The sequence below is a fragment of the Stylophora pistillata genome, chromosome 4, assembly GCF_964205215.1.
Source record: "Stylophora pistillata chromosome 4, jaStyPist1.2, whole genome shotgun sequence".
Lineage (NCBI taxonomy): Eukaryota > Metazoa > Cnidaria > Anthozoa > Scleractinia > Pocilloporidae > Stylophora > Stylophora pistillata.
The window spans coordinates 15,738,230-15,765,927 of record NC_142522.1 but is presented as its reverse complement, the minus strand read 5'-3'; the positions used below and the strand labels follow the sequence as shown (position 1 = coordinate 15,765,927).

Genomic DNA, 27,698 nt, shown 5'->3' with positions numbered 1-27,698 from the left:
GAACTCACAGCTTCCATAAAAATGAACTGAGTTGAGAGTGGTACTTGTACCCCACCCTATCAGAAGTTCTCAACAAACTGATAATCGAGATTCTATAGTAATTATTTTTTCTGCCTGTTTCTTCTTAGAAGTTCACTTAACACTCTAGTTGGAACCCCTGAGAATGCAAAAATACTTTGTTGTGAAGTGATCTTAGTTTCAATCCGCCTTACAGAGAAAAACAATAGGGGAATTTATACAGAAAGCATTGTTACCCGCAGCTACAGATGTGTAGATGCCCTATGATGACCTTAGCTTGACTTTGAGTTAACCCCTTCCAGTTGCATCTCTACGCTTTATCAAGAGGACACTACGTGTTATCTTACTGAATAAAAGAGCGGCTTTTCAACTCAACTGCTGCAAAATATTGGGCCCGCAATGTTAAGAAGAGAAGATGGCCGGAAGGAGTTTCGTGCCAGTATTTCAAGGTTGTAGATCATTTCATAGCGTAAATAGAACCTTTAGATATGCAATACGGACAAGAGTTTTCAGTAACGGAACGATCCCTCCACTTAACGAGCCTCTGCCCAATCTGCCAGCTCCCGGCATGGTCGGGGGAACAGACCGGCAAAACCGGCATGATCACGTAACGCACGTTACTAACCTGCAAAATGGCATCAGAGTTGCGTCAGAAGACTCTTTTGGACAATTTTCTACAGTTGGTGGTAAGTTAAGAATAAATGTAACCAAAATGATGTCTGGCAAAATTAGAGCGTGATTCTGCAGGTGTGTGACGATGTAGATATGACGATGTAGACATGCTTCATGGAAATCATGCACGTGCAATCTGGATCTGAAATACACTGACTGTCAGGCGTCTAACTAGTGGACGCTCAACGCGTGACTGGGTGAACACGGGTAAGAACGATTGAACATCTTGTCTCTTATTTCCGGTGTCTCTCTTCTCTCTCGTCACTTTGTGGCTTAGCACTGCACGTCTTCAGCAAAATCCTTAAGACTGGAGTTCTTTTACTACATTGTAATTGCTATTCAAACTGATTCGTGTTTTTTATGAATGTCATATATTTTTTTGTGTGTGAATTATATTAAAATCTGTAATGTAAAATTAATTGTAATGATACAATGATTGTAAAATGTACTGTGTATATATGTGAGGGCCATTTGTTAGAAAACTTTTGTAAGTTAATGTGTTACCCTCGTTAAATAAAGATGTATGTTATGTTCCTTACACCTACCCCTATAAGCTTTATGGTCAAATTGCCTACGACAAAACTCGCCTATGAACAAACCTGCCTACAACTGTTCAGCTCACCTACGTAGATGACTTTGCCTCCTCATGCAGGCGAGTTCAATCAAGTAATGCATGCCTTTTAAGTGGAAAATGTTTGTGATTATAGCATGTTTTCTTGGTCATGTGAACGTTATCTTGGCATTCTTTATAATGTTCTTGAATTTCGTCAATAGTTCACTTAGATAAGTTCACTTATGAGTGAATGAGTGAATTGCCCAGTTTGTTGAGTATTAAAATCATAATTACATGAAGTACCTACTCGCCATAATACAAACCGCTTTATTTACATCTGAAGGTTTTATTTACAATACAAGGAGTATTTTTTTTTTGCTTAATATCTGAATACAATACAAGGAAAATTACTGAATATCCTATCCTACTGATTTTATGCTTAATATCTCAATACAAGGAATATTTTTTGGATCTGTTTTGTTGTGTTGACACAGCTGTTTACTGTATGCGAGTTGGCCCATACAGTTTTGAACAAGACTTCAAAATCTGCCTTGCTGCCTTTCTTCTTGACTGGTACTGCTCCCACTGATCATGCAATTTGGTCTGCAGAACACAATATTTCCTCCGCTGGATACGCATCAGCTTGTGGTCGTCAATCAGTTACATCTGGATTTCAACCAGCCTTGCTTCTCGGTTGAGTAACTGTATGAGGACATAGAATGGCAGGCTGCAGCGGCTGCTGGCACGTCGATTCAATACGTGATGCCAGCCTTCAATGTCATGATATGTCCGGACTGGCGGCATGAAGACGGACCAGTCCTTCATGGGGAATATAGCATTGTACTGTGATGCAATGTATTCTGCCAGCTCTTTACGTGCACCCTCAGCTCCAAGGTGTAGGCGCTCGAACTGCATGGTTATTTCTGTGTATGGCAAGAAAAGAAGCGCTAACAACTTCCTCATCCACTCATAGGTGCCTTTGTCTTCAGTGTAGTAGTAGTAGTAATAGTATAGTAATATAGTTTATTTTGGACCACTTGCAGCCTAAGGCTGAATTACTGGTACAGTTTTAAAAATATACGCACTGGAAACCTAAATAAATAATTACACACAATACTTTACAAAGGTTGATACTTAACGGTAACGAAATTTTTAAAACGCTCAGTTCTGACAAGTGTGCGGTGAGAAGATTTGCCTGATCACAGACACATTTGCGTTGTGCTGTGAAGTACCTGCTCATGAATATGGGGGTATAAGGGATGGCCTGGGCGAATTTTACGAATAAACTGCTTGCATGCAGCTGCGCGGCGCACCGACAAGGTCTGAATGGCGGCCTTTTCAAGCATATGTTCGTATGGAAGGTCAGGCCACATAATAGAAAGAGCCCTTTTCTGGACATCTTCCAGTGCGTTATCCAGGTACTTTGGCAAGTCAGCAAACACAGCTGACGTGTACTCCAATATAGATCTTACAAGTGCACAGTATATGGCAATGATGTCTTCAGGTGGAATGCCACACTTACGCAGCTGCCTTAACACAAACAGTCTACGATTGGCCCTCTTCACCAACCAGTCAATGTGCACCATCCACGTAAGATCCTCCGAAACATGAACACCGAGTCGTTTAAGCGATGGAACTTTCTCGACAAGGGATCTGCCGACCATGATTGGCATGGGCACACAACTATTATAGTGAAGAAAGTCAACCATGAGGACTCTACATTTACGCGGATTGAGGCGCATGTTATTCTGACATGCATAAGAGTTGATATCATTTACGATGTAATTCAATACTGAGGGGGAATTTCTAGCATCATCAGATGTTGCTTTTGGACAATGATAAATTACACCGACAAGAATTATGGACACACAGTGTGGAAGACGAACAGGCCGTATTTGAAACCACTTGTAACCTAAGCTCCTGGACCTATAAAAACAAATTAGTGCCACTATTAGAGCCACAATTTTGAGTAAGTCAGTATAAGGTTGGTCAGGTAGCGGGTAAAATCAAACACAGTCGTATATTATCAGTTAGGGGCTACAACAAAGTACATCAAAAAGGCTGTGCAATGGGTTAAAAAGAAACATGGTCACATATTCTTATTATTTACCTTTCTCCATATTGCTTGTGTCCAGTGGAAGACACAGCCCCGAATCTGGATGTCTGGGAGAGCAGTTCTCAGGTCTGACCACAGCCTTCTTGGAAGTCCACAGTCACCTGTTGTACTGCAGTGGTCTTGCTGGGAAGCAAATTTATTATCTCTCGCAGAACCTGAAATAAAATAATAAAATTGAGTCATATCTCTGATATCTCTCTCATATCCTTTGAGAGTTCCGATTCTAACCTGAGTCAGACCATCACACATTCAGTTACAGACAATAAATCTTTTACCTTCTTGTAATCACTTTTCCTTTGAGTGGGCATCATGATGAATACCAGCGGTACTTGTTTGGCACAACCACTTGAACACAAATGTGTTTATGGAAAGGAGCTGTTGGAATGGACAGCTTACGAGGTTAAATGTTCCATCCACATACCAGGACTTGCTGGCGGCGAGTTGCATCAGCTGCTGACCTGTCGCAAAAATCAGGTGGCGTTGTTCCTTCACCCTGACCTCCCCCTTGTAGAAGCCTACAGGAAAGGCATCTTCTTCAATGCTGAAGTTTAAATCACGTGGATTCACTGGCCGCAGTCGTTGATGAAGGCGAATCGCAGCTTAAGCAATGTTTTCAGGCTTGGGAAGGGCAGGACAAGGTGCATTGAGTTCTTCTACCAGGACCTTTCAAAGAAGTAAAACAAGCCTTATAAGAGCGGTTATCAAATTAGTTACTGGTTAACTTGCATTAACGTGATAACCTGCAGTAAAAGGAGTAATTACTGTTGTGTACTGTGTCATTATACCTTGTCAACAATTGTTGAAGCTGGCTTGAAGATGTCGGTGACTGCTTTTCGTTGTACCGTGGAAATAATCTTAGCAGCAGTATAGGCACCAATCTGCTTGGAATGGTTGTGGGCGGCCTGACCTGCAGTGAACACACCATCACGCTCGATGACAGTGGCCTTGCACTGGTTTCCTTTTGGACATACCATACACAGCCAGTAGGTTGCGTAAGGTCTCTTGGAACGCACGTTGTAAGAGAAACCCAGGCCGTCAAACAGTTTGGTTCTTCTTCTCTGTGAACCTTCCTCCACGAGATGAAGAGGTGGGAACGTCAGGCTGTGGAGGGAAAGGGACAGGCTCAGGCTCTTTCAATGACATCTCCATTGGTACTTCTACTGGCTCTGGACGGGGGTCTCCAAGTGACAGGAGGGTTTTGTCATCTGAAAAAAGGTTTAGTGAACTCAAGTCCTCAAATGATGCACGGATGTTGAAGTTGTCCGTTTCTTCGAATCCAAGTTGTGTGCTCTATGCGACTGGGATGGAATGGTCTGTGGAATTGTCACTGCAGTACAGGCATCGCCAAATTACTTCCTCTCCTGAAGCCCTGCACTGGTCCCTTGTGATCCCCGTTTCACAACACTGGTGTTGCCACCTGTCGCAGCCAACACAAAACAGTGCCTCTTGGTGAGACATTACTTGTTTGGTGCAGAAGATGCAATAAAACCTGTTCATTTCTAATGATTATTGTCGCGAGAGTTTTCCGTAAAGCTTAGTGGAATGAAATGAACAAGAAACTACAGCCCTTTTTATAGCAGTCAGTCAATTTGAGGATGAATTGAAATTGTAGCAATGTGATTGGCAGACATTATTGGCGTTTTCAATTCAGTATCATTAAGGTCTTCAAACAATGTCCTACTTAAGTTGAAAAAGTCTCACCTTCTTTGCTAAGTGTTGTGCGTGGGACATTGACAGGTTTGTATACGTATCATTAAACAATATCCTATTGAAGTTGAAAAAGTCTCACCGTCTTTGCTAAATGCGGTGCAAGGGACATTAAACAATATCCTAACGAAGTTGAAAAAGTCTCACCTTCTTTGCTAAGTGCCATGCAAGGGACATAAAACAATATCCTTTTCAAAGTTGAAAAAGTCTCGCCTTCTTTGCTAAGTGCCACGCAAGTGAAATAAACATCTATGTTTATATTTATGTTTATTTTTTTATTTTGAGTTCACAAACTCAATTGTGAACTTGCCTAATTTAGTAAACAAACTTGCCTACATAGGCAGGTTCACCTTTAGTCGTAGGTAACTTTGCGTAGGTGAGATTGGTCGTAGGCGAATAGTCCCTTTGTCAGTTATGGGTTTGGTGGCCAAGCCTTAGAACAGGAGTGAGGCTAAGGGTGACCCTGTTGTGATAAAGACCTGTATCTAGTTAGCATGATAACAAAGTAATTTGCATGTGAAAAGCAGCAACATCTCTATCATAACAAGGTCACCCTAAGCCTCACTCCTGTTCAAAGGCTTGGCCACCAAGCCCACAACTGTAAAAGGGACTATTGAGTGGTTACCTCCTATAAATATTGTGTTTATAGTTCTGTCTTTTAGAATTTGGTGTGATTTTCCACTGTTCCGCAATTCTTTCATTCCACTGTTCCCGCTTTTAGGGGGAAAAGTATTATCTGACATAGCTGAATTAATATTAGATCAAAATTAGACAGGGGTTTATTGAAGAGGGCCAGAATGTTGAGAATGTTATCCTGATGAACAGGACAAAAAAGTTTGGAAACTTAGTGCCCAAATGATCAGCCCACTCGACTCAGTATCAAAAAATTTTAGATCAAACCCTGCAGACTGAGGTCTCTCCAGGTAATTTAGGACTTAGTTTACATCTTTACATCATTTTTAGGCTTTGGAAACAAAGTAAGAATAAAATTCTGCAAGTTTTGGTTATTATGTTCAAGCAACCACATTGTCCTAAAATTACTACCCTTGTCAAGATTATCATAATAGACTGGTTCCTGTTTATTTCTGTGGTCTGTTTCAGTTGTTATTGACGCGGGCTCAAGATATGAGGTTGATTACCCTGCTGGTTTATCACACGTATTGGAGAAGCTGGCTTTTCAGGTACACAGCTGCATACTTGTTTCCTACCAAGTAAAGTTATTTAACTCGTAACCCTAAACCACATTGACATTTTCTCCTCTTTCCTGTAGAGCACAATAGAATTCCAGAATAATGATGATTTCACACAAGAGTTAGAGAAGTTTGGAGGCATGGCAGACTGCTCGTCATTCAGGTGTACTGAAATTTTTGACAGATATTTAACTTAAGCCATAATCAAGAAAAACGTTGCACGCTTTTCTTTAAGGGAAACCAGTATGTGTTGAACCTCTTTATTCTATCGTTCATTCTGTATTATAATGAACAAGATTCCTGAGCCCAACCAAAACTTTTTGCTGTAATGTGCTTAAAAGAGATGGCACGATTTTAAATTAACTTAGTATAATGATATCTCTTTTGTGGTATTTATAGTTGAGGAACCCATATATAAATGGAAAATCGTCCGTTTTAATAGATGAATTGAAAATGTAAATTTTGGCAATAAATTATTTCTCACTTTCAAATAATGTTTCCAAATTCCTATTTCAACAGGGATGCCATTATTTATGGGGCATCTTGCTTTACAAGTGGCCTGCCAACAGTGATGAAAGTTCTTTCTGAGGGTGTACTTCAACCCAGACTTACAGACCAAGAGGTAATAATTACTGATTATTAAAATAAAGCGGATCACTGTAATTGTATTTGATAGTTAATACATGATTGTCTAATACAATGAAGAAAATCCTACCATTTGAATATCTGTTTAACTCCAAGCCAAATGTAACAGGGTTTTTGTTTCAGTCCTCATCCAGTGTTAATTCTGGCATGGTAGTGGTTTGGTACATGCATTAGAATTTTAGTAACACAGGTATGAACACCAAGTGCAAAGGAAGTCATTGTTCAATCTTGTGTTGGAAGACTCAAGAGAACACTGAATTTAATTTTTTCAAAGGAAAACATACATTCCATAGAGATTGTAAATATACTTTCTAAACTAAACTCAATCATAAGTAGTGATATTTCCTAATGCTCCCAGAATTTAAGTTAGAAAACGTGAAAATACCAAGTAGTTGGGACAACAGTAACACTTTTGATATAAAGACAAGGGATTTAGCTCATGTTAGATTGTTCAAATAGTACAAATTGTTACATGGTCTTTCCACTTTTTGTTTACTTGTAGATTGAAGAACAAAAGATGGTTGTGCAATTTGAACTTGAAAACATAGAAATGAGACCTGATCCAGAACCTGTCCTTACAGACATGATACATGCTGTAAGTTGGATTAACATATACTGTTGCCAGTGTCACTGCTAGCACCCCCCTCACTTTCAAAATTGATAGGGATACAGGAAACCTGTTACTATTTCTACTTTATTTACAATTTTTTAAGCTTCAACCATATTGGAATCAGTACAGTTTAATGGTTACTTAATAAGTGCCTCCCTCAGTTAAGGGCCCTCCTTCCAAAAAGCACCCCTCCTTTTTAGCCAAAATTTTTGATAAACCCCCTGGTTACTTTTTCAAGGAAATATGTTGATTTCAATGCCAGAATAGATTTAAGGATATGGAATGGTATCCTGAACCAACTTCATGAGTTAAAGAAAGTACCCTTAATACATTAATTTCCTTTTTTCATTCTTGGTTATTGATTTGCACTTCATTCAAATTTCTAGGCATTTTCACCCTTTTTATCTGTTTTTCCATTTGTTACTTATTTGTTGTAACAATCTTTGATCTTTTTACATAATTATTTGGTTTCTTTTCATTTCTTTTGAGTTTGATAATTTAGTTGTGTTTTTTAGGTTGGGTGGGTGGACCATCTAAAATAGCTCAGCTAACCCAGGGTTGTTCAAGAATCTGAATGCTAATTCATAGTGAATGAAGTTAATGTTATTTCATACTATTATTAACCATTACAAAGTAATAGAAGTGGGGTTATGGACGTTCCCTTCCTCAGAAAACAAAATTATGTGTTTCAAAGTTGTTTTTCCATCATCCAGTTAAATTGAGCCAGTTATGATAGATAGCATCTGTCTTGCACCATTTTCACTAGTACACACATGCTTGTATAACAAAGTATCTTGTGGAGTTAAGTGGCAAGTAGTAGTTCTCTATGAAATTATTAACTGTTTATATTTGCTTATGTTTCTCTGTTTAGGCAGCTTTCCGTGATAACACACTAGGCCTCCCTAAGTTGTGTCCAGCAGAGAATATAGGAAAGTTCAACTCTTCAATTTTGCAAGACTACTTAAGGACATATTATCAGCCATCAAGAATGGTTATTGCAGGAGTCAATGTGGACCATCAACATCTAATAGACTTGACAAATGAATACTTTTTTAAGAAACCACCTGTGTGGCATAAAGGAGGAGAGAAATCTGCAAGTCCTGATCAATCTATTGCTCAGTACACTGGAGGCATTATTAAGGTGCACTCAACATCTTGTATAGGTTCCATGAGTTGCTCCCAACCTTCTGGTTTACCAGAGAAAAAGAGAGTGGAAGTGACTCTTGTTAGAAAAAGGTTTTGAGAAGATTACAAAGTCAAGGATGAAAATTGGCCTATTACAAATTTACAGTATCATGGACCTATTCTGATTTTATTTCTTGGGGTAGTTGTTACCAATGTTCCCGTTATATTTGTGAGCTTGGGCAAAGACAAAGGAAAGGGGTATTGTATGATACTCTGGATAAAATATTAGGGGTTCAGTTCAAAGCCTAGTTTAGATTTGATTTTTGAACTGTGATCTGGCAGTGTAAAGGGTTTTTAACTGAAGAGGTATTTTTTGCTGTAGAGGGTGTTCTTAACCTGACTAATCCAGTAAGTAATGATTTTTTTGTTTGGCAGGACCATAGAGCTGAACCCAGGATAAACCCTGGCCCCACCCCACTGCCAGAGCTAGCCCACCTCTCCATCGGATTGGAAACATGTCACTATGATGACCCAGACTTCTTTGCATTCACTGTTCTGAACACCATGATGGGTGGGGGAGGATCATTTTCAGCAGGAGGCCCAGGGAAGGGCATGTACTCTCGTCTTTACTTGAATGTCCTCAACAGGTATCACTGGATTTATGCTGCCACAGCGTACCACCACAGCTATGCAGACAGTGGTTTGTTTTGCATCCATGGAAGTTCTCACCCTAGTCAGGCAAGAACAGTTTTTGTAAAGCAAACTTTGTTTGATGGGATTCATAGTTATAGTGGATGTTTTCTTTGCAAAATTCTCACAGGTGGAAGGTAGAAACTTTGAGGTGTTCAGTTTTTGGTGTAGCTTTGTGTTGTCTTGTTTATATACATCATAGCTTTCTGTTTTGTAGCAAGCAATGCCTTTTTTTGTGCACTTATTCATCATCATCTTTGCCAGCTTGATCAAGGTTCCTACTTGGAAACTTAGCAGGCAGTCCTCTTTCTCTTCTTTAGCTCATCTCTTTTGAAAAGGAACAACAAAGGTTCTTCAAGGTCTAGATGTGTATCACATGATACATTCCCTATTCCCTAGTCCTCATTAAATTTTTAATATTTTTGTGTTAAACCACATTCATTTGTCATATTTTTTGTATCTACTGTTTTCCATCTATAGTTGCGTGACCTCACTCAGGTGCTTGTCAAGGAATACTTTAATCTTGTCAATGGTTCAGTAAATGAGGTGCGTTTCCTAAAATAGAAGTGAATTTTTCACTGTCCATAAGCAGTCCATACTTGCATACTCTCTTGTTTAGTTAAAGGGAAACCTAGTGTGGTGAAGCCCATGTTTTTAGTACATGTTGCACTATAGGGATGGTTGTTGATAAATCTCTTGCAATGAGCCAGTTTGGAAATAGAGAACTATGAAGCATGGAACGAAAAGATTTAATTTAGTATTTAAGAGGGGGTACGTTGGTCATAAACTACCTTAAGCCGTGGTTATTACATTTACATGTTTAGGGTCTCATATCTTATCTCTTAGTTAGTACCTGCATCATGATTGGTCAATTTAGCTGGTTGTATGTCACTGTACAGCCCGCTAAATTCAAAAGCGTGTTTGATTTGAAATCTTCCCCCTCTTTGTGAACTCAGAGATAAATTATGATTCGTATCTTACTAACATGGTTTTCTCGGTCCATACTGTAATTTACAGAACCTTGTCTTCTCCACTCAAATTTATGGCACGTGCACTTCTGCACTTTGGGAATAAGGATGGGCAGAGGGGAATAAATATGGTCCGTAAGTGACAGTACGGACCATGAAGTGCCTTCTTTTAACACATACTCTGCAAAGTGATTTCTCACCACTCCACTTGAGTCAACACTCGAGCTGTTCTTTGGCCATGTATAGACTGATATAGTTTCATTTTTAGAGAGGTAATAACCATACCCTGCGTTGTTTGTAGGTTGAAGTAGCGAGAGCCAAGAAGCAGCTCCAGTCTATGTTGATGATGAATCTGGAATCAAGAGTTATTGTATTTGAGGATATAGGAAGGTAAGATTGCACTTATCTTCAAGTAAACTTTGGTTGCTTGTTGTCGTTATCTATTTGTTATTATTTATTTTTTTTGTTCCTCTCTCTCTTTTTTTTCATTGGGAAGCGAAGAATTGTGTAACTAATTTTTTTGCTTTCTCCATACTGAGTTACGTGTTTTAATGGCGATGAATTTCGTCCAGAAGGATGTGGGAAGTGATTACCATGTTAGAAAAAGTAACATTGTTTTATTTTCCTAGGCAAGTTCTTGGACTTAATAAAAGGAAGTCTGCTCAAGAATTATTTCAAAGCATTGGTAAGATTTATTTGTGATTTAATATATGTATTACTGAATTTCCAGTTTTAATCCTTCTTTGATAAAATGGCTTGTTTGATGTATTCCCTGCTCCCAAATTATGTCGAGTTCCACATGCAGAACAGCTTTCAATTAAAGCAACTTTAAACGAAAACCAAAAATGAAAGCATTTTCTCTGCAGAATAAGCAAGAGTATGGAGCATGGGTTTGATAGGTAGAGAAATCACCACATAATCAGCCTGTGTTTTACATGTGGACACCGGCCACGCAGCTTACGACCTTGCAGACAATCATTACTTTCCCGAGAAATCGCAGCTTCAGTACACGCATGAAATGCGGCATAACCGATCACGTTACAATCGTTAACATCGGTGAAGAAAACCAAAAGTATCAAATTACAAATAAAATAGGAGAGCGAAATTACCATTCAAAATTATTCTACAAGAACCAAAATCATTCTCAACAGTCTCCACTTAGTCTCCGAATGAGTGAATCTACCTTAGATTTGTACCATCACTCCATTCCTTTGTGAAAAACACTTGGTGTTCACATATATGCCGAAAAGAAAAAAACAGATCAAAAGTATCATAAGTCTTTACTGGAAATGCAAAGAAATTAAACAAAAGAAACAAAGCAAAGAAAAACAAAGGCAGGGGTGGCTTTGTGTGGGATACTTTGTATAGCTGATTTTTAATTTTTGTGAAAGAAACGAGCTTTTTAAAACTTGTAAAACAATCCATAGGAGAATCTCACATTACATTCCTTTGATATAGAGCAAACAAAAAAACTGTCCGGTTTGTCTGCAGTAACCTTTAACAAAAGGTATCTTGTGGTCGATCTTCTCCGTTTTCTGAATAATTAGAAGCAAAAGTATACTGCCACACTTAACGCCATTCCTCTGTTAGGGACAAAATCAAATTATTCCGTGGCAGTTATTTACCCCCAGTACATCTTACTATTAATTCGACTTCGGAAAGGCAAATCAAAACCCATTATCTCTAACAGAATTGAAGATCGTATTGCATAGGCGTTCAAGAATGCGTAAGAAACTGAGCCCTCTGATTGGCTGTTGTTTATCTGGACTTTACCCCTTGCGTGTGGATTACGTGATAGAATGCAAGGTGTTTGCGAGGAACTGACACATGATGACTAAAGTCCAAAGTGGTTAAAAGTCAGTTTGGTTGGTAGAAAACGTCAAAGCACGTGAAGAATGTGTGGGTAATCAGCTAACAGTGGCATTTTGGTCAATGTTAATGAAATTCAGTAGTGAAGGATTTTAAGTGAAATTCACTGAAATATATTTGGTAACGGGAAAAAGTCAAATAATCAAGGGGAACAAGTATCGACGTAACAGTGACGAATTAAATCATGGAAAACCTCTAAAGGCGAAGCAACGGATACTTTACTTTCACCCAACGCTAGCACTGGTGCTGTCGTTCTGACGCACGACAGGTATCGCAGCATTATGATTTCATTTGCAATGAAAAAAGGGTTACCTTCGAAGCAGAAAGTAAGGGTGACTTACCGAACTTTGCATCCAAAGGAGCAACTAGGAGGCAAAATAAAGCATGTACTGTGCTATGCATGACTTGCACCCAACGCTAGCACTGGTGCTGTCGTTCTGACGCACGACAGGTATCGCAGCATCTTGATTTCATTTGCAATGAAAAAAGGGTTACCTTCGAACGTCGGCAGTCATTCTTTTGCATTCATACCAAATGCAACAAACCCTGGTGCCGTTGTCTGATCAGCAGTGCGATCAACAAACCCTTTTGTGTTAATCTGATTGGTGCAAGCAACATACCCTAGCGAATCTGATTGGTGCGAGAAACATATCTGGCGCAATCCAGTTGGTGCGAGCAACATACATGGCGCAATCTGGTTGGTGCGGGCAACATAGCCGGCGCAATCTTATCGGTGCGACAAACACAGTCGGTGCAATCCGATCGATGCGAGCAACATACCGCTTTTGGTACTAAGATGTTGTTTTTGTTGTTTTCAAATAGTAACTCAAACAGGGATTGATTTCAAGTCAGTTACTTTAAAGTATATTTTGCGGTCTCTATTCAAGCGTTTCATTTCTTTGTCATAGAAATTATCTTATTTTCTTTGTTTAGATCGGGAAATAATTGAGTAACGTACCTTTACAAGAGGAGTATGACATGGTAACACGTCATCTCATTCAAAAAGTACCGAAATCAAAGCATCTCAAATACTCCTGAACATACTGTGCTCTCTTTTATTTTGAGTTTAATGCTGCGATAAATAATTGCAGGGCACTAGAATTTTGAAATACATCATCACCTTTCGGCTCTTCCGCCACCTTGAGAATTCGTTCGTGTTCTTGTTAGTTCTCTAGACGCTGAACTGGTCCAGTGATCATATCAATCAGTTAATTGAATTCATCAGTACTTTGTGGAGCACTTTTCCTTCGTGATCTGATTGGTTCGAGCATCAAGAATATGGGTTTTTGTTTGACTGTTCATGGTCGCTCCAAGTCCCGATCTGATTTGTATGACATACAAACCCAAAAGTGCGTCTTGTACTGACAGAATAATTCTTTGAAATAATAACGATGATATTGACAATGAAAGTGAAAACGACAGTAACAGTGATAACAATGGTGTCAACCACAATTATAGCGGTGATCACAATGACAATGTTAATAACGATTAGGCAGAAAATCCAACTTTAGGTCACCTTTGGTGTCTTAACAACTTAGCGAGTTCAGTTCTAAGTACACGGGTTAGTTGTGTTATGCTGAAGAAACCTTTACATTTATTTTGACTTGAACTTTACTAAGCATATCAATAATGTCTGTACTAAGGGGGCAAGGAAAGTAGGAGTACTTATGAGGTTTAGGAATTTAATGCCTACTGAAGCTAAATTAAGAATTTTTAAAGCTTTTATTTTACCCCAAGTTACATATTGTCATATAGTATGACACCATTGTCGCTCGTCAGACGAGAGAAAGCTTGAAAGGCTGCAGGAGCGTGCAATGAGGGCTATTTTCTGTGACAGGGCTAGCACTTATGAAGCACTTCTAGGTAAAGCAAGACTTCCAACGTTATGTAATCGCAGACTCCAGGACATGGCTATATTTATTTATAAAGTTAAGACTAATTTAGTCCCACCATATATTTCTGAACTTTTTAGTTGCGGCGTAAGTAGGTACAATCTAAGGAATGCAGACGATTTCTCCTTACCAAGATACGACACGGTTACATACGGAAGACATAGCTTAAGGTACATGGGACCTTATAGTTGGTCGAAGCTCCACAAATCAATCAAAATGGCTGACTCTCTAACTGTATTTAAAAATCAAGTCAGAGTCCTTGACCTATCAAATGTTATATCGGAAAATAATTGTGAAAATTGTGAGTTATGTGAAACTTAATTTTATCAATTTTATATTGTTTGTATATAGTTTTTCTTCTTATTATTATTATAATTATTAGTTTAGTTTACGTAGTAGGTGTCCCCAATTAGTTTTTACTTGTAAAAACTGGAACGATTGACACGTTAATAAAGTTATTCATTCATTCATTCATGTGACAGATGCGAGTCTTGCAATTTAAAGTGGATGAAAGAGCTCTCTGTTTTGTATGTGCGTTATTCCTGCACCATGATTAAAGAATGCCTTTCTTTTTTTCTTCAGAAAACGTTACAGTCGACGATATTAAGCGCGTCAGTTCCCGGATGCTAGCAACCAAACCTTCCGTGGCGGCACTTGGTAACCTGGTCAATCTGCCCAAATTCGAAGACATTCAACGTGCTTTTTCAAACGGCGGCCATTTCAGCGGAGCTTCGCACTTCTTCCGGTTTAGGAACTAATGGTGTCACTAATGCGTTCAGATTATGACTTCAACTCCTCATGTTCTTCGATCATGCAACCATCCATGAATATTTTGAGGCGGTGGCAACATTTTTATTGCAGTCTACACGTAGAAAATCTTTCGGCCCTCTTCAGAGTTGTACAAGCTTGACAGTAAATAGAGTGAAAAAGAGCTTCCTTTTATCCTATTCTACGCCAGTATCAGCACACAGTCTTCTCGTTGTGTCGCTTTATTCAAGTAAACACATTTGATAAAGCCTATAATATTTCTTCTTGCCCGCGATTGGTCGAAAAGCTCAACTAAAACTTGGAAATATCCGGTGATATTCCCCAACTTTCAAACCTTAAGATTGAATTCAAGGCGTAAAATAGTTTTTATTGATATCATTGTTATAATTTTGATATTATAATCACAAAAGAAGAGACAGTCTTCTTATTTATGGAGTTGTTAGCACTAAGAACTTTTTAGAGTGAGCTGTCTGTTGCACGCACTGCAATATATTTGACCTCCACTTGGTTTCTTACAAGGTTGGTACATTGACTTCCCATCAAAACTGTGGGAACAAACTGCTGAGATTGCTTTCTTGCCAAACAGGCTTATGTTTGCAGAAAGTATGATATCAAAGGAATATATATATATAAAAGAAAATTAAAAAATAAATAAATAAATAGAAATGTGAGGTGCACGCAACATACTGGCCGTGGTACTGTTCCCACACCCGCCTTGAATAATGCATCATGTCACAATTAGTTTGTATTCGGGTGTCTTGGAATCGGAACCAATGTTAAGTCAATTTGCCAACACGACAAATGTGAGTGCAAGATTTAAGGGAAACCCATGTGATCAGCTAAGATAACTTTTTGACACCTTATGGTTGACTGTGTGATACAAGCTATACTGGAGCGAAATGTTAGCATTGCAACCATTGAAGCTGAACAAGGGTTAATTAACTTGTGGATTAAAAGACAAGGCAACATAGATCAACATACATCTTGGATCATTTATGGCTTCGAAGTTATGAATTGTATTTGGATATAAACGTGTGAATGCTCTGGCCCCGGTTGTTCGAAGGGCGGATATCTCTATTCGGTGGAAAGCTTACCACGTTTTGTGCGAAAACACACATCCACTGGATAGTTTCATCATCACTTTAAACTACTAGGGCCTGGTCTATTTTTCTCCAAAGCCGGGTATGCGTTTGAAATTTGTCCCATTTGTTCTTTAACTTTTAAGTTGGATATTTAAAAATGTCCAAATATAAATATAAAGTAGTGTGATTACAAACTTTTTCAGTGGATGGTTCTTATATTAACGTTGTTTTAGTGTGGTTTGTCTACCCTCACTTAACATCTCAGTAGCTAATTGCTAGAGGACGGTAGAAAGCGTTATATATCGTACGTGTCGTGTCGGGCGTGAACCGATTACTAGTTAGAGTAGTTTGGTAAACTCGGCCGTTCGTCATAAGGCTTGTCTAAGATTCTCATCAGCCATGCTTTGCTGATTGCTTCATTGAACAGAGGAATCTTGCTGTGAGAAATAGTCACCTTCACAAGTGGAAATGCGAAAAAGCATTTAAAGTATGCCTTTCATCTACACTGGTAGGCGGAGTCCAGATAGATTGTGTTTGGCTAAGGGTGTGTTCCATAACGATGATGGAAGTCATTTGCTTTAAAAGAAGGAAAGTTAAATTACTCCTCACTATCTTAAATTTTAACACCCCGAATGCAACCTGAGAAAATTTCAAATAAAATTTAATTGCAGTAATACATATTTAAGCTAATAGCATTGTTGTTCAGCAAACGCATAGAAATGATACCATTGGCGCCGATTTAAGTGAAGTTTCCCATGGCTGCCCTTAACCAAGTTGGGAAAAAGTAAATGAATTAAAAAAGAAAAGTTAAGAAGAGAAAATCGTGTTTTCTTTTCCACTTCTACAAATTTTGCTGAATGGTTCTTGTGGTGTTATAATATATTTTTCCGAAGCACTCTTGGTGTTTACTGGGGTGACCCGCGGTGAATTGTCACTATTGGTCACCTGTAGAAATCTCTTTACGAGGAAATTTGCTTCATTTAGCTGCTAACTGGAATTGGCCAAGCGTTGAATAAACTCTAATGGTGAATCAAAACACGATAACCCCCCCCCCCTTTCGTTTCGCTTTTACCTCCAGAATTTTTTTGATTACTTACACTCTAGTGTCGATGTGATTTGTGATGATCACATGGGATCAAAAACGAATGAAGGTTTACGTTGGTCCCATTTTCAGTGAAGCACGATCATTGAAAAGGGATGGACGAAAAATTATTTCATTAGATGGTTGTCATAATATTCACAGCATGTGACTTTAAACGCCTCCATAAACAACCCGATTACCCAACAAGTCTTTCTTTTTTTAAGCATTATTAATTATGAATATCATTCAATAGAGTCTCAGCAGACGTGATATCAGTTGTCACTTCTGAAGAGATTATCTTAAATACTTTGACGCATTTTCTAAGATTGTAACATATGAGCAGACCATCTTAAGCCCAGTATCAGAAGTCGAACAACGAACATAAAGAAGAGGAAACAGATACTTCCTTGGTTGAGTTGACGATACTCAGTTATTCATCTTGCAAAGCGAGATCATATTCTACAAGGAAAATGTTGTCAACTACAAGCTTGGAAAGAGCAGTTATGCTGGCTGTGTTTTCACTTTTCGTAATGTGTGTGACATTTCTCATCAGGAAAGAGCTACACGAGAATGATTCCTTTGAATACCAAGACACGGCACGGGCCAAGAAGGAAATAGACCAATCCTACGAGTTATTGATGGCAAGTTCTGAGCAGGATGATACAAGAAGTGAGGTCAACAATAGCGACTTTAACGCAACCCTGATCAGATAATTTCACCGTTAAGTACTACTGCTCACTAGTTAGAGCACTCGGTGAGTGAGGAGATACAGCCAATAGCTAAACTAGCGTCAGAGCTAGCCTTTGGGAAGATTTTCTCAGTTGCTATCTATAACCAAGTAGAAGAAAAAGGCATTGGATATACACTGATTACTCTTAAGTAGTCTGATTAGTTGTCCCCAAGCAAAATAATTGATATTCTATTTTTGTGGCTCATTTGGTGAGACCATAAAAGTCACTAGAGCCCCAGGGATCATCTCCGGTTGGTTGAATTCTGTCTGTTCTCCAGTTTTGGGAAGTAGCAGGTGTGATCACAAGTTGAGTCTGACGAACAGCCTATACAACTTCCAGACAAGAGAAAACTGCCCAGAACAGTAAAAGAGGAAAAGAAAATAAAGAAAAAAACCACTGCACATTCAAGCAAACTTATGAGTCACCCAGCATGTAAAATGCCTCGAATTTCAAGGTTGATGTTGATCCATCGTTTTGTTAATATGTTTAATTTGCTTTGCTTCAAATGATTGCGCTAATAGTTTTGCATGAATTAACTTAGGGTACCCGGTAACAGTAGCATGTCTTACCTTCCGCTTGATGTGCCATACAGGCTACTGGCTTCTCATTATAAAATAAAAAGAAAACTGTGTACGCTTATCAATTTAGCAAATTGTGAAAAAATTGAATTCTAGGTGCATTTAAGCTAGAAGATTCGTCAAATTTGCGACTTGTTTCAACGTAATGCCCTTGGTCTTTTATGTTATTCTGGTTTTTCCATTTCATTATAAAACGAGTTGCGCGTACAGTAAGAGCATGGGAACAGGAGTCACCAAATTAGAATTTCTCCTGACAATATCAACACAGTAAAACTACACAGGTGACGAGAAAAAAGAAAACTATAAATTAGGGGATCATTAGTTGATCTAATACCAAATTCTCTAAACTAACTCAATAAGAATTGTATGGCAGACAATAAGGAGAATTACCAATAAGACTGGGATTGAACAGGTTGAGGTGTTCTTTCTTATTGAGACAATAATGAAGGGTCAGTTGAGGAATTAAAGTTCTTATGACTAATATGGATGTTGGCAATAAAACTCGATGGAGGTATTAAGGTTCCCACGAAATGTCACGACCACAAACAAAGCGGCTACAGTATAAAATTTATTAATCTGTAATTTTCTTGCAAAGTCCAAATAATTTCTTCTAACAATGTATTTACATATTTCTACAGGACGGAAGGTAATAGGATTAGTATTGTTACAGCAAAATACTTAGAGGCTTTACCAATCAGTTGTGGGTAATTATGATCGTCATGATCTTGTTATAAAATCATATTGAAAACAATTTAAATGATATTCGAGAGCAGCATACGTGATAATCTCACCGCAACAGTTCTATTTGAGTCAAACGCTTCCTCGAAGAAATAACTAATCAACCAAACCAAAGGGATCAAAATAATATTTGTAAAATGTCTTTCCCATACAATAAAAGTAGAAGACTACGTCATAATTTTAAATTTATCTTTCCATAGGTTTGTGATGTAAAATCGGGGCATTCGCGAAATATGTTTGAAAAGATAGGTTCCCCAACATGAAGTATCCAACAGGATAACTATTGCCCATCAACATGATATTATCACATCCAAGGAACCAAACGCCCTTCTTCACCCCACCCTACTATTCTTAACGTGTACTTAGAAAATAAATTTTTAGCTGAGCCTGATGATGGCTGGTTCTTCGTGTCCGAAGATCAGGGAAGGCTGCAGGCCCGCTGATGGCTGTGAAGGCCGATGCGTGATGTACAGCCTCTACTGCATCGCGGGCAAGTGAAGGCTGAAGATTGGGATGCTGGGATTTGAGACAGTGCCCCGTCCTTCCGGCGTTGTCTTTTCTCTCTCGCGACACTGCTCCTCTGGATTTCAAACTCACGGCTTAGAACACAATTAAAGCCAGTGGAGTGACCACTGTGTCAACCTTAGCGGCCGAAGATCTCTTAAAACTATGTACTTCCCCACTTTGAATTGACCCTTTAACTCCCAAAAGTGATTAATATGTAACCTCTCCCTATAATGTCCATACATTGTCTAGCAAACAGGTAATGAGAATACTCAAACTTCATCAGGTAGAAGTTGTTACCTTGATAGAGCACCAAATTCTCGTCACTAATTTTCAAGGAAATGTGTAACGGCTAGAGGGGAGAATTCACAATCAGATCGTGGGAGTTAAAGGGTTAAAAAGGTGTTAGTAGGTTATCATAGCAGAAGTCTAAAAATCAAACCAGCTTGCCTTCCCACCCTTTACCCTTCCCAAGTTATGGCTGCATAAAAGACATCTTCACAACAATATTCTCTGATTGATTTTACATACCACGTACTTTACTGCTACTTAATTTTGCGATTTTGGCAATTTCAGTTGGCAAATAGGAAAAAAAGGACATTAAATTTTCATTTTTCAAAACGATAGCTAGATTTTCTACTTAATATGCGAAATCCTTGCAAATTAACGTCATTTCACCACAGAAGAGACAAAATAGAACCAATTAGACCAATTAATAATTTGTGTATTTGTCGATACATATCCTGTGTATGATTTTATGATTGCATGTTGATCATTTTTTTCTGTGATTTGAATATACGATAGGAGATCAAATTTCGCAGTGATTTTTATTCGCAGGTCCTTGATTTCGCGTGTTTCTGTCAATTGCGGAAAACGCGAAATTAAACATCCGCGAAAATAAGTGCCAACAAGGTTATTTCTTCCACTGATTTGAAAACTGTAGGAAACCCTTCAAAAAAACATTGATTGACTATTTCAAGGTCTTTCAAACCTTACATTAATATTAAAGGCATATTTCTTCCAATATCTGACCGACATATTCTGAAGAAACAGTGGTCATCTCTTCTTAAACTGAAGTCCACCTTTCTGTTTTTGATGTGTTTGATTGGGTGCAGCCACTCTTGGACGCTTGAGATCTATTGCTTTGGAGAGTATTGTGTGGATGTCAATATCTGGATAGTTCTGAAAACAAGTAAAAACGAAGTCTAAATTACTGTAGTGTGAAACTTAACCATTAATATCAAGTCTGTGAGGGTGATTCAACTCTTTTTGTTATGTAGGCTCTCAGTAGTTGGTGTGGGTAACTCCTGGTCTAGGTCTAGTCATTGCAATTGATCTATATGGGTGGATACATTTAACCAAATTTGGATGTTGACCACTGGTAGGGTCAAACTGTGGCAGACTCTGGACAATATAGTAAGTCACAACACCTGAAGTTGATAAAAGAGAACCTCTAGAAGCAGACACAATGCTATCTAATAAACAATGCAATAATTATCAGAAATAATCTGGTGTGTAGCTTTGGTTGCTGGTAAACAAACAAGAACAGTGAATTTTCTTTTTCAATCCCGCACCTGCAGAAGTTTCATTGTTGTAGCAAAATCGCCAGCCAGCAGTTGATCCCTTATCACCCTACAAAAACATATACACTCAATTTAGTTCTCCTTTAAGTTAGTAAAAAATGCACTCTCACGGTAATGCACACAATTTACAAAAGTTAATATAACATTACTCCTAAGAACTGACATTTTTTACTTAATTTACTCACATGTGCATTGCACAGCAAACATAAATCAGGAAATCAAAACGTTTCTCATCAGCAAACAAAGAATCCCACACCCTGATGACATCTGTAATGCAGTTAAACAAAATAATTGCATTTGAAAATCAGCATATATCTGCAGAGATACACAACTTCAACTGGCAGAATGACCAGTAACCAAACAAAAGCAAAAGGACAATAAACATTGAGACATCAGCCTATTTTCCTCATTTGAATGTCAAAAGGTTATCCTCCCTTTGTGGCTATATGACTAGTCTAGTTCTGTCATGTTGCAAAAGCTTCTTTTTTAACACAAGTTTGATTGATAGATAACTAAAAAAGTTCTAGAAAATGAAAAATGCTCATCTAAGAGTTCACTTGAAGAAACTTAGGGAGGTTTCCAAGAAGAGAACTTCTTAATAAATAAGAGGTATTGATGAAGTGTCAGGTCAAGATGGCTAGATATTGGATGAGTTCTTCTTTTGCATTTTTATGGACCAAAACGAAGTCAAGGTCCATAAAACAGAAAAAAGAACAAAGCTAATATCAAGCAGTCTGGACAGAACAAGCTTGGTCAATGAAGGATTCAATATAATTATAGCAAAGTATTTGCTTTAATCAAGAATTACTTGTATATTTCGAGAGATGGGAAAGAAAGCCAACTGTTTCTGTGGCACAATAATCCCACAAAAGAAATTTGTGTTTTCTTTATTTTGACTGTTGTCTACTGCTTTTAGTGACTCCATCCCTGACACTGTTCAAAAATTACAAACATTGTTGGTAGGTTTGCTCTAGGTAATTTTCTTTCTTGCCCAGGACCAAAGCGGTTAAGTAAGAGTGGGAAAGGCAGGCCTATCTTCCCTGCTTAGGTAGGCAATCAGAATTTGCTTTCTATTGTCACAGGCACTGTCAGTGATATAATAAATTCAAATGTTAGTACCTGGCAGGGCAAATTCCTGAGATAATAGCAATGTTAACCATCTAAAACTGTAGAACTGTGGCCTCATCTGCTGCTCTTCCTGCAATAGATGTATACTTTACAAAAACACTTAAACCTTCACTAACTGTACCCTATAAGACATGAGCACCCCTCGTCAAAATGGGAAGGAGACTATGTCCAAAATTTTCTCCAATATTTATTGTAAATGAATCTGTGTTTAGCAGACACGTCCATTGTGTTTCATGAAGTCTGTATTACATGGAGAGTTTCGTAAGAAATTGGAATTTCATATATAATCTAGTATAGTTTTGTCTTACATTGATCACTTTTCTTTGTAAATTTTGGTAATTACGCATTATGATTTTGGTTGACCCAAATGACCAGATGCAAAGAAGATGATCATGTCAGTTCAAACCATTCTCAGACCAAAAGGGGGACAAATTTAAGGCAGTTTAAAAATTCTCCCCTAAATATGGTGCTGCCATTCAGTTTAACCTGGTAGGGCCACCCTTAGTTCAGCAGAATTCCACTCCAGTCTGCCAACTTCCAAGTGAGAGTAAATTCCAAGCTATCATAAAGAATTTACATTTGAAATCACAACTCTTGCAGGCAGTAGGCAATGACTGAAAACACAAAGGAATTATATCTCCTAAAACTGCTATCTTGCTGCATTTTGAGTTTAAAAAAGAGGTGTGCATTGAATATCTATGTACAAATATCTTGAAGCATAAAAGCAGTAAAACCTATTCTTTTACTTAGAGAAGTGCTAGCACTTACATGTCTAAAAGTCCCCTTTTTTACTTTTTTTCTTTAAATAAAGACCTAAATACCAAGATCAGTGAACAAAATTACTATCTTATAATTACCAGGTATCTGTACAACATGATGTCCCTCTCTTTCAACATGTTTCGAACACTTTTCATCATGTTTCCTGAAAAGTGGCAGGAATGTACACTTTCTTAAGATATCTTTCTAAATTTAAGATAAAATGAAGACAAATTGGACAAAATCTCTGGAAATACCATTTCACTATGGACAAATGCCTGTTGCTAACATCTACCAGTCTACTAAACTCACCAATACCACAAGCTGAATCATCCAGTGTCTTGATGAAGTTATCTCGAATCTCTGACATCAGATTTGTAAAGCAGAAGAATGCATCTGCTTCCACATTTTCTGTGAAATAACAATGCAGAGACAACTAGTCATTCCAAAAAAGTCAATGACTTCCATAATTTACCAGTACACTTGAACTCAGTGACATAAACTAATACATTACTTTCACCATTGGTTGTCAGTCAACTAGTAAAGTTGTTTTTCCTTTGCAATGCATCTTTTAACTAAGAAAAGTAGGTTGCCGAAAAATTGAAAGCAAAAATCAATTAGTGACAAACCTTGCCATTCTGGGTTTGGATCAGAGCAGAAAACATAGTACAGTGGCCCAATTATTTCATTCATACCCTGGAAAAATAGCAAATACAGTGCTTTCAATAGGATTTGAAGTAGGTGACTACCTGAGTAAAGCACCCACAGGAGAATAATAAGAAAAACAATTTCCCTACTGCTAGCCCATTAGTTTAATTCAGAATATATTAGCTTCACACAGAGTTTTCAGTGCTAAACTTTGGTAAGTCATCATTAAATTTTACTCTCCTTTGAAATAATTGTTTAACTGATTGTTTTATTGCTACTCAAAATCTTTCATTTGCTGACATGCAAACCTGCTGCCAGGGTTTCACCCACAAGTCCTCTGAAAAGACTTGAGTTAGTGTGTTCTTGGAGACTCAGTCATTTTTTTAGTGGAAATGTGGTATATTACAACACAATACCAATCACTTTTATTAAAACTTGTTTATAAAGGCAAAAGTTGACTGAAAGAACTCCAAAAGATCTTGATGTGTTTAGGTCTCACTATGTGAGTTTGCTTGAAAGCTTCCAACAAGGTACAGAAATATCAGAATGATGGTAGCCATCCAACATCACATGATACTAAACAATTTCAACAGGCAATCTTCAAAACCAATACACGATAAAATGGGTGCATCGAATTTATGTATGCACATGTTTCCAAATTTTGATGCCATGACCTAAACCTTTCTTCCCCTGGCCAGGCCAGATTCTCTTGTTTTTTTTTTTTCCATACATCACTTTTTGACTCATACTTGCTTATTTGTCATGATCTTTGTTCACAGACTTTTTCTTTTGCTTGCAATTGGAAACAAAGCTCTTGAAAAGCAGAACACTTTTTTTGTGAGCTCAATCTTTTTTCGGTTTCGGGGTGAAATTATACACAGCAGTGAATTCAACAAGTTTTATTTCACAAGAAAATCCCAGGATTATTCTGGTCTTTACTGATGCATTCAGCTGCTGATGTTTACCTAAGATAATTGATTTAAATCAATCAGCCAATGAATTCTTACTGTTCCCATGGCTTGTGTTTCACATCAGATCCTACACAATGATCCTTAGCCACTGATTGCTTCTTGAAAATCATGAAAAGTCACTTTCTAATTAATGTTCTGGTTAACCAGTAAGTACAAGAATCTGATCTTCTTCTCTTTCCATGACAAATTTAGCTTTTTTAACAAAAGATTAGACACTAAGTGGTAACGGCTGTTTTTATTTCTCTCTTTGTAGTTAAGCCCTAAGTGTTTTTGTGCAACCTTAACATCTTTGCAAAAAAGATCCAAATTTCATTTACATTTTTTATTGACAAGGGTGCTATCTAAATAATTCAGATTTTCAAGTTTGTTTTTTAAGTAGCAGTTGAGAAGAACTTTTGTTGTTTCATTTGTCCAAAAATGTTTGATGATTTTAGTTCAGCACAAAATAATTGTTTGAAAATTATTTTAAGAAAGCAACAATGTGTACTTCTATTTTGAGCACGATGAATTGATGTAGAACATGCAAAACAAGCAGAAAGAGAAAACGGCCAGTGAAAGTCAATGAATTAAACAAAGAAAGACCACAGAATTTGAAAAACAAATAAAGTGGATACTCCATTACTAAAATTGACTATTATTTCTTATTATTTATACATTTTTTTTCCCCTGAAAATTCAGCTTGGATGTGGCCAAGTATACCGTGTGATTCACAACAGAATATCTGCTGGAGCTCCAGCAGGTGCCAGTCTTATTGAAAGCCCTACTTACTAACAAATGTTTTTAAAATCCCTAGATTCTCACTGTGCATTGGGGGTTGAATAATTCTCTGGATTAATTTCACAGACCTGAACTCTCTCTTATTCAGAAATCATCAATATTCTGCTCCCCTTACCTCATTCTTTTCTCCTTATATACTACATTTCTTTTCGAAAACTCTGTTGCAAATAACTTACTACTGGACTGTACAAATTTTGTAAGAAGTTGACAATGACTTAAGGGGCTGACACTTTACACCATAAACACTGACATATTTTTTGACGCTTTAATCACTCTCAGAAAGAAGTATGTTTTATCATCATGTTTTTACTAATACAGTGTCAAATGTTGAGAAACATTTCCTCACCTGAACATAACCTAACCCAGGATTAAGTTTTGCATAAACATATAATATTCTCTCAACAACCTGAAATTTGTAATTAAACACCATTACTACGATATCATAACACTTCAACCCAATCATTTTCATTAAACTGTAAATTCTTAAGTTTGAATTGTAGCACATCTAAATGCCCAGAAACCAGCATGTGCTGAATATTGGTAGAAAATGGCTTATTTTATGAGACCTGATGAAAAAAATAGTAAGATTTAAGTGACACAAATAATTTTCCTTTCCTTTGTCATGGGTGTAGGAAAAAGAAAAATCTAACTTCCCTTCTAGGATCATTAGAACCTCAGATCTCCTGATTTCCCACACAGGTTCTAACAACCTTCCAAGTTAACTAAAACTAACTCACTGGTGAGTTAATCAGTTATATGACAGGCCTAATGCACTCTGTTGTAAAAGTTGATCCTTGCAAATAAATTTATAGAGATAGTAAATTTTGAGCTTGGTTGTCAAGTAAAGGTAGATGTTAAACACTTTTCACAAGGGCAAGGCAAAGAAAAACATTTCTGTGGCTGAGTTAGTGAGGCATCCTGCTGTAAAATTAGAAAGTATCAGCTTCAAATCATTGTGCAAGATGGTGATTGTGATTTTTTTCTTGGACTCCTGCTCAAGACAATAGTCAAACTAAAAATATATCTTCCTTAGTGGTAATCTCACTATTATTAACTACATAGACCACACTTTTTTAAAGCTAAAATTTAAAATTCAGTGAAAACATGAGAAATGCATTTATTTTATTATCAAGTGCAGGTGTCAGAAAATTAAACAAAGTACTGTTTCAGTTGATCAATACCAACCTTTGAATTTCAAAAATGAAAAAACTGTCTTACCACTACATTGTAGTGATGTGTATTAAGAAGTAGAGAAATTTGACCAAAATTACAAGTGAATTCCGGTGAAAATTACTGAATAAATCATCCACAACCGTACATGTGAATGAGCCCAATGTGTTATCTTACCTCCCAATGTGCTTCCTCTCCATCTCCAAGAACAAAATACTCCTCTGGGGCTATTTTCCTTGGTGCAGAAAACTTAAAAACAAGAATATACAATCCTTGAAGCAATATTGTATTATATCTGTGGAATCAAAATCTAAAATTATCTTGACTCAAATCAGCAAATAGATCCCATGTTGCTATGTATCTGTTCAGTAAAAGATCGCAATGATGTCAAAATTTAGTAAGAACAAAAAAAGTCCCACACAAAGGACAGCTGTGTGTAACTGATGTTGACATTATCTCTGATCATTTTCTAAGAAAGCAGCATGGAATCTAGCAAAAAAACCATAACGGTGACGTTGTCTATGCATCTGTCATCTAAGAGATTATCATAAAGAACCAATGAAAACATGTACAATTAACTTTGTTGTTAAGTATGAGGTAGAGGTACCAAAACTCTATAAAAAGAGAATGGTAACTCTTTTACTATGCTAAGATAATGGAAATCTGAGCAAAATATCCCTTATCATTCCTTCTACACCTTGAAATCATACAAAGAGAAACATACCCTCCCACCTTTTTATGCTGGAACCCAGAGACTCAAACTTTAATTGAGGATGCAATTTTGAATTTTAAAAATTTTGAGTATTTTAGAAGGATAGTGCAACCATACTGAATCCTCATTATCAAAATAACCTCCTTGACAGGCATTGTGAAATGGGTGGTAAAAGGATTATTTAAACTTAACAGAGCACATCTTCAAAGTTCAAAGATAATTACAAAAATATTATGAAATTTGAATGCTGATATCCTCTATTATATGATTGAAAATGCCACATTTCTCCTTACATTTTTGAGTCCACTCCTGTTGGTGTTAACATGAGATGCCTCCAGATGGGTCCGCAACACACGCTCCCTCAGGGTTTCAAAATCTCTGTCTTCTCCTAATTTATCAGGATATACATTGTGAAT

General features: G+C 37.5%; 2 protein-coding genes and 1 pseudogene across 5 annotated transcripts in view; 1 reads left to right on the top strand and 2 right to left on the bottom strand.

Moving 5' to 3' along the window:
- The first annotated feature begins 387 nt into the window (after positions 1–387).
- On the top strand, positions 388–16,142 carry LOC111321588 (mitochondrial-processing peptidase subunit alpha). 2 transcript variants are annotated; one of them, XR_015999757.1, is made up of 12 exons: positions 388–704; positions 6,168–6,247; positions 6,337–6,419; positions 6,776–6,878; positions 7,404–7,496; positions 8,383–8,652; positions 9,072–9,374; positions 9,807–9,872; positions 10,596–10,684; positions 10,924–10,979; positions 14,136–14,225; positions 14,638–14,776. XR_015999757.1 is itself a non-coding variant. In XM_022924522.2 (11 exons), the coding sequence occupies exons 1-11, from the start codon at positions 434–436 to the stop codon at positions 14,811–14,813; spliced, it is 1,590 nt and encodes a 529-aa protein (XP_022780257.2). In that variant the 5' UTR covers positions 393–433; the 3' UTR covers positions 14,814–16,142. The 2 variants fall into 2 exon arrangements, 1 of the variants encoding a protein (XP_022780257.2); XM_022924522.2 differs by lacking the exon at positions 14,136–14,225 and having other exon boundaries at positions 393–704; positions 14,638–16,142.
- Positions 1,742–4,856, bottom strand: LOC148732617 (uncharacterized; annotated as a pseudogene).
- Positions 16,143–18,847: 2,705 nt separating the features above from the next.
- Positions 18,848–27,698, bottom strand: part of LOC111321371 (TBC1 domain family member 13) — a 23,094-nt gene continuing 14,243 nt past the window's right edge. For 2 of the 3 annotated variants that reach the window (XM_088756195.1, XM_022924220.2), the window contains 10 exons: positions 27,576–27,670; positions 26,748–26,819; positions 25,747–25,806; positions 23,634–23,700; positions 23,317–23,415; positions 23,106–23,170; positions 22,240–22,318; positions 21,306–21,387; positions 21,112–21,169; positions 18,848–20,719 (listed from right to left, as the gene is read on the bottom strand). In XM_088756195.1, coding sequence (XP_088612321.1) covers positions 20,594–20,719; positions 21,112–21,169; positions 21,306–21,387; positions 22,240–22,318; positions 23,106–23,170; positions 23,317–23,415; positions 23,634–23,700; positions 25,747–25,806; positions 26,748–26,819; positions 27,576–27,670 — 803 coding nt within the window. In that variant the 3' untranslated portion in view covers positions 18,848–20,593. The remainder of the gene's footprint in view (positions 20,720–21,111; positions 21,170–21,305; positions 21,388–22,239; positions 22,319–23,105; positions 23,171–23,316; positions 23,416–23,633; positions 23,701–25,746; positions 25,807–26,747; positions 26,820–27,575; positions 27,671–27,698) is intronic. The other variant, XM_022924228.2, reaches the window with a different exon arrangement.